Genomic DNA, 16,364 nt, shown 5'->3' on the forward strand with positions numbered 1-16,364 from the left:
GGGGGACAACAGACAATTAACAAATAAACAAATACATATATAATGTGGTGACAGATTGTGGTAAGTTCTGTCAAGAGAAAGCAAGGTGAGTGGTACAGGGATAGCAAATGATGAAAGGTACTAGTGGGTATGGGGCTGCCGTTTCAGGTCAGGTGGTCAGGGAAGGTTTTTCTGAGGTGGAATTCTTTGAGTAAAGACCCCAGTGAAGTGAAAGAAGAAGTTGTGAGCATATCTGTAGAAAGAATGTTCTGGTGGGATGAATGGCCTTGAGGTGGAATGTACTTGTCATGTCTTGGGAAAATAAGGAGATCAATACGTATGGAACAAAATGAGGAAGAGCATGGTGGAAGTTGTGGTTTAAGAATCACAGGGACCAGTCAGAGTTTTGGATTTTATTCCAAATATGGCAGGGAGTCATTTCAAGATTTTGAGCAAAAGAGTGAAGTGGTCAGAGTTATGTTCTAACGGGATCCATGTTGCTGCCCAGTGAGAAATACATTATTGAGGGGCAGGGGTGGACACAGAGAGACTGAAGGAGAGTACAGTGGAAGGGAAATCTGAGAAGTCTTCAGACTCAGGAAATGCTGAGCTAACAAGAACTGCTCACAGATTGAATATGGAGTGTTTGGCTTCAGTCAGAAGTTTTTGAAATTTGGTTTAGGCAGCTAATTGAATAGAGGTGCCATTTACCAAAGTGAGGATTAGGTTTAGGAAAATAAATCCGGTGCTTTGCCTTAGATGAATGAGAGGCCATTTGACTTACAAGTTCTTGCGGGAGAAAAGGCCCATAGTAGATGCCACAGGTGTTTACCTTGTATAGGGGCATGTCTGTGTTGAGGTGAGGCAGCAGAGAAATAGAAGAGATAAAGTTCCTTCTGAGTAATCATCTGATATTCAAGTGACTAGAAAGTAGGTCAGTTATCTGAGCTTGTCTTGTACACACTATGATTTCAGGGCAAGAAGTCTCTCTCTGTACAGAAAATTTTTCCCATTGCTATTATCACAAAATTCCTGAATTTAAGTCAAAGTAATTCGTTCCATAATTAGAAATAGGAAAATTAAAATGCAGATAGCTTGAGAGAGAATTCAGTGTGTATGACTTTTAATCAAACTATACCAGAGCAGATGAAGGTCCTATTGTGTATTCAAAAGGTCTTGAGTAGTAAAAAAAAAAAAAAAAAGTGTGATTATCAAGAGAAAGGATGTATTATAGATAAAGAAAGCAAAGATTTCACAATCTTGCTAAGGGCTACCCTATTTATCATAATTTCTAAGTGGGAAAATGGAAAAAGAAGTGTTCATATGTTGAAGGATTATCTGGATTTACAGCTAAGTGGAGAGTATCCATCTAAATTATTTTTCTCCCCCCTAGAGCCCCCTTTCTACCTTTTATTTAACCCCTAATCTCTCCCCCAAAGTGTTCTTCAACTGGAAGGCCATGGCATGATAGAGGCTTTTCATCTCTTTTCTGGTCCCTGAGTTCTGGAGAATGTTACTTAACTGTGCAATTCTCATTTGATGTCCCACTGTCATTTCTGCAACAGTGTCCTGGAGGAGGGGTACCACGTCTAATACTAGAAAGGATTTAAGACATTAATTTTTCCCCTCATTATCAGAGTGCTATGTGCTTATTGCAAAAACATTTTTAACAGAATTTTTAAAAATAATAAAATAAATCTCTACTAATTAGAAGCAAGTCCAACAAATTTCTGGCATATTTCTTTCTAGTCTTTTATTCATTTTGTACTTTCATAATTGAGCTTTTTATTGTACATGTAGCTTTGTAGCCTGCTGTTTTGCTTAACATTAAGACATACACATTTGCTAGTGTCATTGCATTTAAAAAAATTTTTATTCATTTATTTTTGGCTGTGCTGGGTCTCCCTTGCTGCACAGGCTTTCCTCTGGTTGTGGTGAGCGGGCTTCTCTTTGCAGTGGCTTCTCTTGTTGTAGAGCACGGGCTCAGTAGTTGTGGCACATGGGCTCAGTCGCTCCGTGGCATGTGGGATCTTCCCGAACCAGGGATTGAACCCGTGTCTCCTGCCCTGGCAGGCAGATTCTTTACCACAGAGCCACCCGGGACGCTCCAGTGTCATTGCCTTCTTACGGCATAATCATCTTTAGTAGAGCTGCACCACAATTTCAAGGTGGTTTCGGGTAGTTTCTGATTATATACAATCACAAAAACACAGTGAAAAATGGCTTGTGCATGTATCTTTTCCCTTCTTTTGGATGATTTACTAAAGGAGGAGTTGGTAAATTAAAGGGCATACCTATTTGTTTTAAAGCTTCTGATATTCACTGCTATACTGATTTCCAGAAAGGTTGTTATCAAGTTACACCTGAGGGGAAGTGAGGGAGGCCTATTAGAACTTGGATCTGTAGAAAATATTTGGTAGCAATTTTTCCTCTTTTTAAAAATAATCTTTTTTATTTTGAACACACAGAAGAGAAATGACTATGCGTTTTTTATGTGTCTGTGTGTGTGTGTGCTCAGTCTTGCCTGACTCTTTGCAACCTCATGGACTGTAGCCCACCAGACTCCTCTGTTCACAGAATCTTCCAGGCAAGAATACTTGTGTGGGTTGCCATTTCCTTCTCCAGGAGATCTTCCTGACCCAGGGACTGAATCTGTGTCTCTTGCGTTTCCTGCATTGGCAGGTGGATTCTTTACCACTGAGCCACCTGAGAATTGTTACGTACTAATCATTAGTTGTTCTGTTTCATAGTGGTAACATAGGGCTAATTCAATACTAGATGAGTATTAGCCTTAGCCTATGGGGCAGCCAGTACAGGTGTTACGGAGTGGGGAGAATAGCAGATGCACTTGTGCAGGGAAACTCTCCTTTTAATGGAGGTCTGATGTTCACTGGATATTGAGAGAATGGGGTGATGAGGAAAGGAAATAACAGAAGAGGCATTCTGGGGAGGGGAAGAGTTAAGAAGGAGGTGGCTGTTTCCCCCAGAGGAGGGGTAATTGCAGCAAGAGCAGAGCAGCTCCCAGGCAGGCAGTCAGCTCTTCCCTGGGAAGCAATGAAGCAGAACTGGTAGAAGGACGGGTCAGGAGCAAACCCTTTGGTAACCCAGGTGATGCTGATGTCCATTGGGTCAACCAGAAATTTCAGGGTAGATTTCTGTAAAATGGTGGTCAGGAACAGAAATAGTACAGGCCAAGCCCTCTTTTCCATGAATTTGTTTATCTGAAAATAAAGATAATCCTTGAACACCATGTTTCTGAACCATCACAGAAAGATTACAGAGCAGTTACTTGATCTGATTGAATAGTTGTACAGATGGAAGAAGACAGGATGTCTGGAAGCCAGGAGGGCTGGAAGGATGCTTGGATAGATGGATAGACACACTCACTAGCCATTTAACAATCAGCAACATTCATTCAAAAAATATTTATTGAATATCAGCTCTATGCCAATCACTTCACGAAGTATTCTCACCTTATAACTGCCCTTCTGACTTTTCAAGTTTCCATAATTTTTTTTTTTCCTAGAAAATAGATCCACATTTTCAGAAAGGTGAAAGACTGAGGAGAGGAGACTGCTTTATCTGTGTTTCCTTTTCTCTCTCTGGCAGAAATTTCAGGCAAAGATATTATCCCTCATGCAGTTTCAAAAGCAAATGTTACTCCCTCACTGTAAAACTTTAAGTGACTCTCTCTGCCTGTCCTGTGTAATTAAGTCCAAATTACATGACCTAGTCCTTTACATTCTTTCCACAGGCTGATATGCCATGGTTTTGCCTTCCACTCTTTTGGTGTGTGTGTGAAAATTTTTATTGTGGTAAAATATATATAACAAAAGTGTCCATTTAAAGAATTTTAAATTGTTTAAATTTAAACATGTGCAGTTTAGGCATTAATTGCATTCACAGTGTTGTCCATCTCTCACCACTATTAATAAAACTTTTTCCATCTCTCCAGAAGGAAATTATATAACCCTCTTAAGCAATAAGTTCCCATTCCTGCAGCCCTGACAACCAGTAATAATCTTTCTATTTCTATGAATTTGCCTAGATATTTCATTTAAGTAAAATAAGGATAAGCATTCTTTTCAATAAGCATTATAGACATTTCATGTAAGTGAAATCTTGGAATATTTGTCTTTTTCTCTTTGGCTTATTTCACTTAGTATAATGTTTTTGAGAGTCCCCATGTTGTAGTATGTGTCAGAACTTCAGTTCTTTTTATGGCTGAATACTACCCATCAGTTATATATACTACATTTTGTTTGTGTGTTTGTTGGTGGACACTGGGTTGTTTTCACTTTTGGGCTATTGTGGATAACACTACATTTTGATGGACATCAGTGTGCCAGCGTGTGATTCAGTCTCTGTTTTCAACTCTTCTGTGTATATACCTGGAAGCACAAGTGCTGGGTCATATGGTTGACAGCAATTCTGACACAGTACTATGCACCCAAGGAAAAGCCACCCCCCCAAAAAGGGGCCATCTCAAAGTATTAAAATTCTTATATTAGATTTTTCAAACCAGACAGTATCTGGGTCATTAGAAATAAGAGAACAACTGAGAAGTTGAGTTAGAAATCATACATGAAGTGGCATGTCAGAAACAATCAATTCAAAACACAAAGCTTACCTATACAACTAAAGGACTCAAATATTTTAAGTAGTGATTCCAGATATTAATTTTGATCATAAAGTATCCGGTTTATTTACTTTATTTAATTTTGTATGGTTTCATGCTGTTTAATGGGAGACATCATAATGATGGTGTTTTTCAAACTGTGGGACGTAATCCATTAGTGAGTTATCAAATAAATTCGTTTGCTATGACGAGCATTTAAAAACAATAAAATAGAAGTGAATAGAAAATACAAAACTGCTTGCACCTAGTTAAGGGTAAATGTTATTTTGTAAAACTTTTGTTTCAGTTACCTGTGTGTTCTGTAAAATATTTCTAAATGTGGGATGTGATCAGAAAAAAAATAGTTTGAAGACACTGGTCTAGTGGAAAGTCTGAGCTTTGGAATTAGTGAGAACTTGGTTTTTGATTCCGGGCTCTGGGTGACTACAGCCAGTGATACAACTTCTCTTGCGGCTCAGTCCCCTCATCATAAAAGGAGAATAATATCTACTTCTGTTTTGTGTTTGTGGAAAGATTAGAGATTACTTAAGTAGAATGCACAAAATATAGCCACTGATTAACAAATATATAATTACTTCCAAATCTTCCCTCAAATAATGCTCTCTATGTTAAAATGCTTCATGCATTAGAAGGAAGACAATATGTGTTACTGATGACTGGATCTGTTATGCCATAGTCTGCTCTGAAAACATATCGGCTCAGTCTGTTTCTCCAATTTTACTTAGGAGGCTTGAACACACAGTTCTTTTCCCTTCCTATTCTCAGATTGTACTTGTCTATACCATGGATTTGGGGCACTTTACTATGCATCTGCCATATATATTCTAATTATTTTTCATAGTTTAACTAGTATCACAAACTTTCAGATCTCTTCTAGTGCTGAAAACAGTGCTGGATGAAAATGTATTGAGTTTTTAAAGGTCCATACCACATTTTTGGCAAAGTATCTCTTACACAAGGGGAGCAGAGGAAATCCTGATTCCACCAGTATTTCTCACTCAATCTACTCCATGCTAAACAGTTCAGTTAGGCACCGTCATGTCTCTGGGTAGTACAAGTGGGAAGGTGCGAACAGAGAGAGCACTTTATCTGAGCACAGTCGAAAATTAGATCCTGTTTTCCCCTCCCCGCTCCTATTCCCATGGGGAGGAGGCATTTATAAGCCCCGAAGACCGGGGCCCAGAAACCTGCTGGCGTCCTGAGCTCCAGAGGCTTGCCAGCACGCACGCTCTCCCGCACTGAGAGCCCTTCTTCCCAGATGAATTCTCATAGTATCACAGACGCGCGCAGGCTCGATCGATACTGGATGGCAGACGTGCTCCCACCGTCAAGTGTAGGCACACGGCGGTGGAGTCAGCCGCCCTGCCGCTCTGTCGCAGCTTCTCATCAGCTCGATACCAGCAGAGGACGTTAACCCGTTCGCCGGCTGACAACCAACTCGTCGCCTCCCCGGCACCTGCGGCCCGGCGCCCTTCTTCTCAGCTGTGCTCTCGCAAAGTGGCCGGGGCTGGGGGGCGGTGGTTTCCATCAGCCTCCCAGACGCGGGGGCAGCGGGGTCCCGCCCGCAAGGAGGGCGCTGGTGAGGTGGCCTCTCCGCCCGGCACCCCAGACGGCCCCTGGAGGCCACTGACGCAGGGAGCGCCGAGCTTCCTCACACTCAGCACCTTACCTTCTCGCGTCTTCGCCGGGTGGGCGGCAGGGAGGAGGCGCAGCTAAGCCGGGCCGCGCCGCCTCCCGCCTAGTGGACCAGCGCGAGCCCGGTCCCGTGAACGCCCCGCCCCCGCGCCCGTTCCCACTCCTGATTGGCTGGTCCAGCCCGAAGGCGACCCTGCGGCCCTTGGGCCCTCGTCTCAGCTATAAAGGAGGCGGACGCATGACGGCCTCGGCGAAGCTCGGGCAGCTGCGGTGCTCGCCCTCTCGCAGACCCCGCGGCGCCCCTGTCACTCTTTTGCCCCTGAGCGCTCCGACTCCACCATGCCTAGGGGCTTCCTGGTAAAGAGAACTAAACGGACGGGCGGCTCTTACCGAGTGCGCCTAGCTGAGCGGGTCTTCCCCCTTCTGGAACCTCCGGGGACGCCACCCTTCCCCGAGGAGGCTTCCAGTGCCCCTCAGCCCAGTGTGGACGGGGAGGCACACCCAACTCCGGAGGAGGAGGCGGCCCGTGAACTGTCAGGGTCGTCCTGTCGGTCGGCTAGGGTGAGCCCAGCGGCGGGCGGGAGGGAAGGCGCGGAGTGGAGGGCGGATGGTAGGGAGGGTCCGGGGCCCAGCCCCAGCCCCACGAAGCCGGCGGGCGTGGAACTGCGCAGGGCGTTCCTGGAGCGCTGCCTCAGCTCACCCGTCTCTGCTGAGTCCTTCCCCGGGGGCGCTGCCGCCGTGGCCTCTTTCTCCTGCTCGGTGGCACCAGCAGCTGCACCGACCTCGGGGGAGCAGTTCCTGCTGCCGCTCCGGGCACCGTTCCCAGAGCCCGCTCTCCATCCGGACCCCGCACCCCTCTCGGCCACCTTGCATGGCCTGAAGCGGGCCACCGGCGGCGAGCGCCGCGCCAAGGCTCCTTCGGGCTGCTCGTCTGGGCCCGCGGCCGCGGGAGTCAAGAAACCAAAGGCCATGAGGAAGTTGAGCTTCGCCGATGAAGTCACCACTTCCCCTGTTCTGGGCCTGAAGATCAAGGAGGAGGAGCCTGGGGCGCCGTCCCGGGGCCCCGGGGGCAGCCGCACGCCGCTGGGGGAGTTCATCTGCCAGCTGTGCAAGGAGCAGTACGCAGACCCCTTCGCGCTGGCTCAGCACCGCTGCTCCCGCATCGTGCGCGTCGAGTACCGCTGCCCCGAGTGCGACAAGGTCTTCAGCTGCCCTGCGAACCTCGCCTCCCATCGCCGCTGGCACAAACCGCGTCCCGCAGCGGCCAATGCAGCCACGATCTCCTCAGCCGACGGGAAGCTGCCTCCATCGTCGTCCTCCCCGGATTCCGGGACTGTTGCATCTTTCCTGGCCGAGGGGAAGGAGAACAGCCGTGCGGAGCGAACTGCGGATCAGCACCCACGGGCCAGGGACAGCTCCGGGACGGAGCAGCACCAGGACAGCGCCCCACAGCCCGGCCTCCAGGTGCTGTCCCACCCCGAGCCTCCACTTCCTCAGCTCCCTTATACGGCGGGGGTGTTGGGACGCCGGGTGCCTGAGCCCGGCAGTGCCAGTGGTGTCGGGGGACCCGAGATCTTCGTGTGCCCATATTGCCACAAAAAGTTCCGTCGCCAGGCCTATCTGCGCAAGCACCTAGGCACTCATGAGGCTGGCTCGGCCCGCGCGCTCGGCCCCTGCTTTGGCTCGGAACGCGGCAGCCCCCTGGCCTTCGCCTGCCCGCTGTGCGGGGCGCACTTCCCGTCGGCAGACATCAGGGACAAACACCGGCTGTGGCATGCGGTCCGCGACGAGCTGCTCCTGCCCGCTCTGGCCGGGGCGCCTCCCGATGCACCGAATCCAGGCGGGGCATCCGACGGGGATGCTCAGCAGATTTTCTCGTGCAAGCACTGCCCGTCCACTTTTTTTAGCTCCCCGGGGCTGACCCGGCACATCAATAAGTGCCACCCCTCAGAAAGTCGGCAGGTACTGCTGCTGCAGATGCCGCTGCGGCCGGGCTGCTGAGGGCTGAGAGACGAGGAAGATTGTAAGGTGTGCTGTGGAGGAAACGACCCTGGGGATTTCTGTGGGGTTTTCTTCAACTTGCGAGTTTACCCTCTTTCCTTATTTTCTCACCTGAAACTCTCAATAGTGTCAATGTTCCGCCTGAGGAGCGGACAGAGAAATATAAAATCTCTCTCTAGAGCAGGTATGTATATGGTATAAGCGTTCCTGGTCAAGAAGTGTCAGCTTTAAATCTTCCTCACAAGATAGGATTCCCCCTGCCCCCACCAAACTCTGGAGACCCCAACGAATCCTATATGACTTGTAATTCCTATGGAAAGTCGCAGTGAGTGCGTGCATGTCTCTACAAAGGATTCTAGCTACCAAAAGTGGAGGTCCTTTTTTTTTTTTTTCTCTAGCCATCGCAAGCGCCTCTGTAGTTTCTGTCTCAATAGGGTCAGACGTCTTGCACTGTATATTCTGTGAATTAAAAGTTATGTGATTGGTGCCAAACTGACGTTGGGTGGGTGGGAAATACAAGACCAGTGTCTTGTAAGAAAGAAAATGTAAGATGTTTGCGCACTTTTGGGTGATGTGGAGATCTCCTTGTAAACTTTCCTTTTCTCAATGCTTAGTCCACTCTGAGGCTGGTGTCTGGAGGTGGGGAATAACACCTCTTACTGAAAGGAGTTGAGAGCCCTCCCAGATTCTCACCTCTAGCCCTTTTGTGTGCAGTATTCAGGAAGATACTTTAAACCTTTAATATAAGCTTTTGGGAAATACAGAACTCATTTCCTAAAGTTTCAGTTTTAGTAGGGTTTCATCCAACTTGTTTTAATGCTTCTGTTGTAAATCTTATAATGTGTATTATATATGACACTATGTTCAGCTTAAGGAAGATGTTAATACTTATAACCCACTATGAAAATGAATGGCAATTCATTATTTCAGCAGCAACCTGGTTTTGAATTTCTTTTTGTAAACCATATTTAGCATGCATTCTGTACCTATGCCCTAATAGCCAGAGTTTGGAACACTGGCTGAGTACTGCTGGACAGGTAGCCCATATTTGTAAGATGCTTACCACCAAATAAATGTACATAGCTGGTGCTTTGTTGCGTTCTGTGTTTGTCTAAAGAATCCCATTGAACATAGCCTGTTTCTAAATGCCACACTTCTCATCTCCCCAAAGCCAGTAATCTTGGTGATCCATTTAGTTAGAATACAGACAAGAGAAATTATATTTTGTAAATGATTATAATGGTGCATAAATGGGAGATTTTCCTTGGAAGTATGGCTGCATAGACTGAACTCCAAAAAGCAAGGGATATGTACTATTCTTCAAATATTAAAGATACTTTACCACCCAAAAATGTCAACAGAAAATATTTTACATATTTTTTCAAAATTAGTGAATTATCTGAAGATGAGTAAAATGTTAACTGTGCTAATTAACTTCAGTATTTTTGTTAGTATTTTCACTCCAATTTGTTACATATTATCAAACCATTAACTTGTTCATTTTTTTTAAAAAGGAAAAGCACTACAGAAATTTGTAAGTAGGTATTTTATCTTTTTTGCAGTTCTTCATTTTGGTTGTGGGAAACTGTATTGTTTAATCTTGTTCCCAGAGCTCTCTCTATCCATATTTATCCTTTATATAAGCTTTAATGGGAATTTTATTTTCTACATAGTTTCTTAGGAATTTGTTTTTATTTATAAGGAAATCCAAAATTTTAAGTGCACAGGAACTCTAAAAGCTTCCTTTACAAACTGTAAAAAGTTTTGTTCCTGAATATATATTACCAAAAAAAGTAAAATTTAAGTAATCAAAGAAGCATGAAAGTGAGATAAATAGATGCTTTAACCAAGTGCACTGGAGGAAGTTTCTGGTGAGATGCTATGAAAGTGAAAAATCTATTTTTAGTAACTGTGGTAGGATCTCTGAGAAATGGGGTGTATCCAAAGAAGAGAGTTAAAATTCGTTTTTCATGATTAGTTAAGCCTAGTTAACTTAGTTTTTCATGCTTTATGGCCCTGCTTATTAAGTCTGAAAAAATATAAAAGACCACTCATGAACACAAAATGATAAGAATATTTTTATTGTATTATTAAATACCATCTTTTTTCCACTGTTACAAATTTGTAGATACTACATGAATGATGATACATAATTTATATGTTATAGTTTGCCGATATGATGTATTTACACATGCAGTTAGTACCAATGTCATGCTACATTTCCTTAGGAGATGCTCGTTCAAAAAAAAAAAACGTGAGCAAAATGTGAGCAGCTTATCTACTGTAGGAAAATATTTCTGGAGGGTGGAATGTATACCAACCTGCACCTGCATGTTCAGCATTAACAATATTAGATTAATTTAGACTCCTGGGTCATGTTCTCTTTTCGTTTAAAATAATACACATAATTTAAGCCACACACTTAGAAAAGTTTTCTTTTTTTTCTATCCACCCCACCTCATTCTTCCCTTTTCGGTACTTAAGAAAGAACATAGATATACCAGGGTCCAGCAGCCAATAATAAGGGGCCATAATCTCAAAACAGAAGTGGCATTTAACAGTGATACCATTTAAAAAGCAAAACATTAGAAAAATATTTGGAAGCTAAACATGAATCAGTCAGAGTTCAGCACAGTGATTTTTCTGGTTTTAGATATGTCATGGCATCACCTGCTACACAGCCAAGAAATGAGACACTGCTTTGGGAAGAAAAAGGTAATGCTAAACTTGTTTCAGCTGGAACTTGAGAAGCTAAAAGACCATTTATTTTAAGTTGTTTATTTCGATAACATAAATAATCCATACACATCAAGTGTATTAACAGATCTGTAACTTCTGCCACAACGTTACAAATGTTTAAAGATGTACATTTATTAAAAAATTATATATTTACTGAGCCATAAAGTTGTAATGGGGCATGATAAAATCATGAGGCTATCTGTCCAATTATATTTTGGCTCAAATTTAATTATGAAATTCAAAGTAAAACTACTTGGACATAATTAGTGAGGGAAGGTAAAGGGTATAGAATAAAGCTTCACCCCTTACCCCCCATATGGCAGCGTGGAGTGTGGGGGAAAAAACCAACCGAATAAACAACCCAAATCTAAAATACTAAGTTACAAATTATTTAAATCCAGTGTTTTCTAAAATAAATGTTCAGGAAGGAACATGCATATTATGGCAAACACAAAGCCTGGAAGGGTTAACGCCATGTTCATGCTAAGGTGGCTACTGGTGACCACTGCCAGGCTGCTGTCTCCTTAGGACTTATTGGCGGAGCCAGAGGAGCGACGCAGCTTCATGGACATGCGGCTTTTGCTCGTTCGAGGAGACATTGGAGAGGCCAGGTCGGCCCCGTCTACCTGCGCCGCTGTGGGAGTTTCACTGGATAGGATCTCTGGGTAGGAGCCTGTGGGAAACAGCAAGCACATTAGTGCAAATCCTCTGGCTCTCCTCCTACAAGAGTAACTTCTCTGCTACAGATCCAAAGACCTTAGTGAGGTCTTTTGAGAGGAAAGAGCAAGCCCCAAATTTGCTTGTTACAAAAGTCTACTAGTATTTTATTTAAAACCCAGTGATCTGGGGGCTCATGTCATCATAGCCAGAAAGCACCAATCATTATTTCTAGAACCAGAATCAACCAGAGAGCTCCCCAGAAGAAGCAATGGGAAGCAAGATCTTTAGGACAGAAAGGACAAAGATCCAAAGCACCATCAGCATGCACGTGAGGGCTTAAGAAGCAGGTGAGAAGGACCAATTGCTAACTCTTGGGTACAGAATATAATCAACAAAAGGGCCTTCACTGCTCAAACTGGAAAATGAAACAGCACCAAGCGTTCCCAAAAGGGACTTAGTAGTATGAGACCATTAAACATGCTAGGAAGTTAAATTTAAATATGTTTTTAAGAAGGAACAGGATAAATCCGGGCGGAGAGGAGGGTGAGGACAAGATCTCTCATCTGAAAGTCAGTTCAAAAAGAAAAAACTGCTCTCTCAAAGTGTCTCAATTTAGAAGAGATAAGTAACGCTCATTTTCTTAAACTTCTCTAGTTACCAGTAGAGTCAGTAGATTTAAATATTTGAAAGAAGCAAAAAAATGAGTTCAAATTGGAAAATTCTTCGTATCATGTACAAAGTAGTTCTTCACTTTTGTATGTTATTTCGATGAATTATGATTCTCTAATTTACACACTTTGCACACTATAGGCACTCAAATATTTCGTTAAAACTAAAAACCCCTGAAAAAACCTGCAAATAACAAAATTTTTAACATTCTGTATATTTTGAGGCACTTTAATCCAGGTTTCCTTTGTTTTATGTACATAAAAATTATCTTTATGTGTGTCACAAACAAAGGTACATGACACAGGCTGCAGGCTTCAACGGACACAGCTCCTTACTCTGTAGGAAACTTTTGGCACATCTGTTAGCCACTGGAACTCCTCACTGACACTCTGAGCTTGGGAATACTTATACTACTGCTTCCATATAATGAAACACTTGTGCCTAAGTTGAAGGTATGAATATTTATAAAGAAACAAAACCATTCAATAAAGGGTACAGATCCTACTGAGATGTCGTAGGAAATTAAGAATGTATCTCTATAGAACACTTCAAAATGTTTTCAAGGTCAAATAGTATACTCAAGAACAAGCATATATTGTCAAGGAAAAAATATCACTAATCCTAATTCAGGTAAATTTCCCTCTTTTTCAAAGTAACTTCTCCAACATTCTTTCTTTTCTAACTGAAATGAGGTTGGCCTTCAAAATACAAGGACGACATGTACTTCTGTTCGCCTTTAGTCTTTCCAAAGATCTGAACTGGTTCATACTGGACCCATACTGGAAATCTTAAAGAATATGAATCCACGGCCCTTTTTAGGGGAGCACTGCAGATAGGTGGCAGAAGGAAGGTGAAGAGCAGTAGCTCATGCTTTTCGGGTAATGCATACTTATTTCCGGCCAGTCATGAGAGGCCTTCCCATGTCTGTTTACCTTGAGATGGCCAATGTTTTCTAGTGGAGGTTTTGGGAGGAAGAGAACTATCACTGCATTTCTTTCTTTGTTGTGAATGAAGAAATGGAGTAGCGAGCAGAAGTGAGAAAACAAAAGAGAAGACAGATAACAGATATGAGCGACATAGTGCAGAATTTTACAGGTGTTAACAGAGGAGCAGAGAAGACAGTAATCAGGTTTTTATTATGAAATACAACTGGGCATGCAATGTGTTAGGGTGATGAAGTTTCACAATGGACAAATGCTTGTACATTCAAATGTTGTACTTACCCACTAACAAAACAAGTTCAAATAGGAAAAAAAGAAAGGAAAAAAAAAAGGTCTATGAGAAATTCTATAAACATCTACCTTTTAAAGTGTTCATTGTACTGGTGGCAGGTTATCCTAATCACTCAATCATAAATTCTCTCGGGCTGTACTGCCCAACATGGTAGCCACAGCCACATTACAGTTAATTAAATGAAAAATTTAAATTTGGCTCCTTGATGCACTAGCTAGCCACTTTTAAATTGTTAGCAGTCACAAGTGGTTAGTGGCAACCCTAATGGACAGTGCAGACACAGAACATTTCCATCATCACAGAAAGGAATGCTACTTAGAGTATGCCAAATTCAAAGAATATTTTCCTTCAAAAACAGCAATTCCTCTACGTCCCCCTTACTGCCTTCAAGGTGAAACCCCTTTCAGTCAACTGAGTCAAATCAGATTTTTTAGTATGTGTGTGGTATACAGCTATTAGGACCTCCTCACGTTTTAGCAAATGATGTTTGTGATGGATACTCAGCATACCCAAATTCCATAAATAATCGATGGTGGACAGATCTCAATTTTAGATTTAAAGAATAATGTGATACTTGCACTTCATTTCACAACCTACTCTAAGTATTGACTTATGTCACGTGAGTCATAAAGAATATTGATTTATTTCTATCAAAATATTCTCTAGTATCAAGTTTAAAAAGTATATGCTCCTATGTTTTACAAAATGTATCTATTACTAATGTTTTTACAGTACTCACAGAGAATGGTGTCTATATCTTGATGGTACAATATACTGATTTGTATTTTGTACACTGATTACAATGAACTTTATTACAAGCAACATGAATATGACTTTGGGGATCTATAAAGATTATAAAAGGGCACTTAATGGATCGTTATTTGTTGTGGCTTTAATTATACTACTTGCTGACAGGTATGACCCATTTAAAACTGCTGAAGTTACTGGAGGTACTAAACGATGCCTTTAAAAATATTGTGACTTTGAAAACAATTCTAAATAATAATGAAGTAAGAGGTAGTATCATGTTAGAAACAGCACGGGCATGGGTTAGACAGACCTAAGTTAAATGACAAGTTTAGTTTGCTGGATACTGGGCAAACTAACTTGAGATAGTTTTCTTATTTGTAAAATGGAGACAATACTAGCTGTATTCCAAAGTTGTGGGAATGAATGCCTACAAATGCAAAGACCCTGACATATAGCAGGTATATAGTAAGTGTATACAATAAAACTATGATAAGAGCAAAAATTAACAGACTTTAAATCAAAACAGATGAAGATTAGAAAAGATGGGATAGAAACTAGAAATAATTTTTGAAGAAAATGACCAATAACAAAATGTTAATTGGTAAAATGTGGAGAACATAACCGTTTAGTTTGGGGGAAAATAGAGAATTTATCCACTTTTATGTTAATATTCCTACAAAATATAACCTTTGTTAAAGAACAGATCACCCAAATAATCTTACTGCTTTAATATCGGTAAAGGAGTAGATATGTGGTTAAGATTAGTGTGGACGCACCACTGAATGTCATAAAGTTAACACATAATTTAAAATAAAATAACACAGAAATACAGGCAAACATGAGGTTTCTTATTAAGATACTCAAAAACTACCATTATTGGAGACTGAGAACATATCAGTCTAAACTTGTCATATTTTATCTCCTTACAAATGGAAAAACTGGGTTTAGGATAAATGGATTCATTTGAGTTCATGGAGATAATAAACAGGAGAACTAGGATTTAAATACAGATCAGTCTGACTTCCAAAGCCCATAGTTCTCCCATGGCAACCTTAAAACTATATAAAAAATAATGAAGATTTTTCAATGGATGGAAAAGTAGAGCCTTCAAAATAAAAAATTTTAACAAACTCTAATTTGCAAACATGACGGGTTACTGGGCAATTTCTCTCCTCCCTCAATATCAAGAAGGGACTGAAAATATTTAGACTAAATGAATAATTATATTAGTTAAGATCATGCACTCTGAAGTCAGACTCTGACTTTAGCAGGTGACTGGGTAAACTTTTTTGGTTTTCATCTTATAGAAGATTCAATAAGAGGATGCACAGTGATTGTTCAATTATTGTTATTTTCATCACACAAATTTTATATCTAAATGACTGGTCTATGTGAAAACTGAACCTAATAATTATTGTTATTAAAGGTTAATGCACTTTATTTAAGATTAATATTATTTGCTTCTTGGTCAACATACAAGTCAAATTTCTAAGTTCAAAATACTGAAAAGAGAATATACTTGGCTGCTTTTAATTTCAGGCTAACCTACTGATAAATATCATTAGGAATTTGTTTTTAAAAACATAGTAAACAAACTTATAGCTTATATGTCAAAGGCAGTTGATTTTCTATTGGCACTCACAAATAATATTTAGGATATATATGAAATAACTACCTTCTGAAAAGCTAAAATCTTTTCTTCTAGATCATTTCAAAGCCTGGGAAAAGGAGAAAACTTTAATGGCTAAATTCTGATGATTCATTCCACTGAAAGATTCAAAGAGATGGGCCTGACAATTGTCATACTGTCTCATCTATATGTGGCAATATAGATTTTATGAATTAATAGCAAAACTGAGGTTGGAATGAAAGATTAGATTCTACTCTAGGTCTTCATAATCACTATTTGGATTATTTGAATCATATTACTAATTTTTAGAATATTTACTTAGGAACCTATATGTTTTCTAAAGGTAATTATACAAAGTGGTATGCATATGTAGATATACATATATTTATCTGTATATATGGTTGTGTATATATTATGTGTATATATGGT

General features: G+C 41.4%; 2 protein-coding genes across 5 annotated transcripts in view; one reads left to right on the forward strand and one right to left on the reverse strand.

Moving 5' to 3' along the window:
* Positions 1-6,592: 6,592 nt before the first annotated feature.
* Positions 6,593-8,254, forward strand: INSM2 (INSM transcriptional repressor 2). Its single transcript, XM_068991594.1, has one exon. The coding sequence runs from the start codon at positions 6,593-6,595 to the stop codon at positions 8,252-8,254; it is 1,662 nt and encodes a 553-aa protein (XP_068847695.1).
* Positions 8,255-10,382: 2,128 nt separating this feature from the next.
* RALGAPA1 (Ral GTPase activating protein catalytic subunit alpha 1) overlaps positions 10,383-16,364 on the reverse strand; it is a 199,743-nt gene continuing 193,761 nt past the window's right edge. For 2 of the 4 annotated variants that reach the window (XM_068991192.1, XM_068991190.1), the window contains 2 exons: positions 15,851-15,853; positions 10,383-11,666 (listed from right to left, as the gene is read on the reverse strand). In XM_068991192.1, the coding sequence (XP_068847293.1) occupies positions 11,518-11,666; positions 15,851-15,853 (152 nt within the window). In that variant the 3' untranslated portion in view covers positions 10,383-11,517. The remainder of the gene's footprint in view (positions 11,667-15,850; positions 15,854-16,364) is intronic. The other 2 variants (XM_068991191.1, XM_068991189.1) reach the window with 1 other exon arrangement.

Source organism: Capricornis sumatraensis, chromosome 19 (assembly GCF_032405125.1).
Source record: "Capricornis sumatraensis isolate serow.1 chromosome 19, serow.2, whole genome shotgun sequence".
In the NCBI taxonomy this organism is placed as follows: domain Eukaryota; kingdom Metazoa; phylum Chordata; class Mammalia; order Artiodactyla; family Bovidae; genus Capricornis; species Capricornis sumatraensis.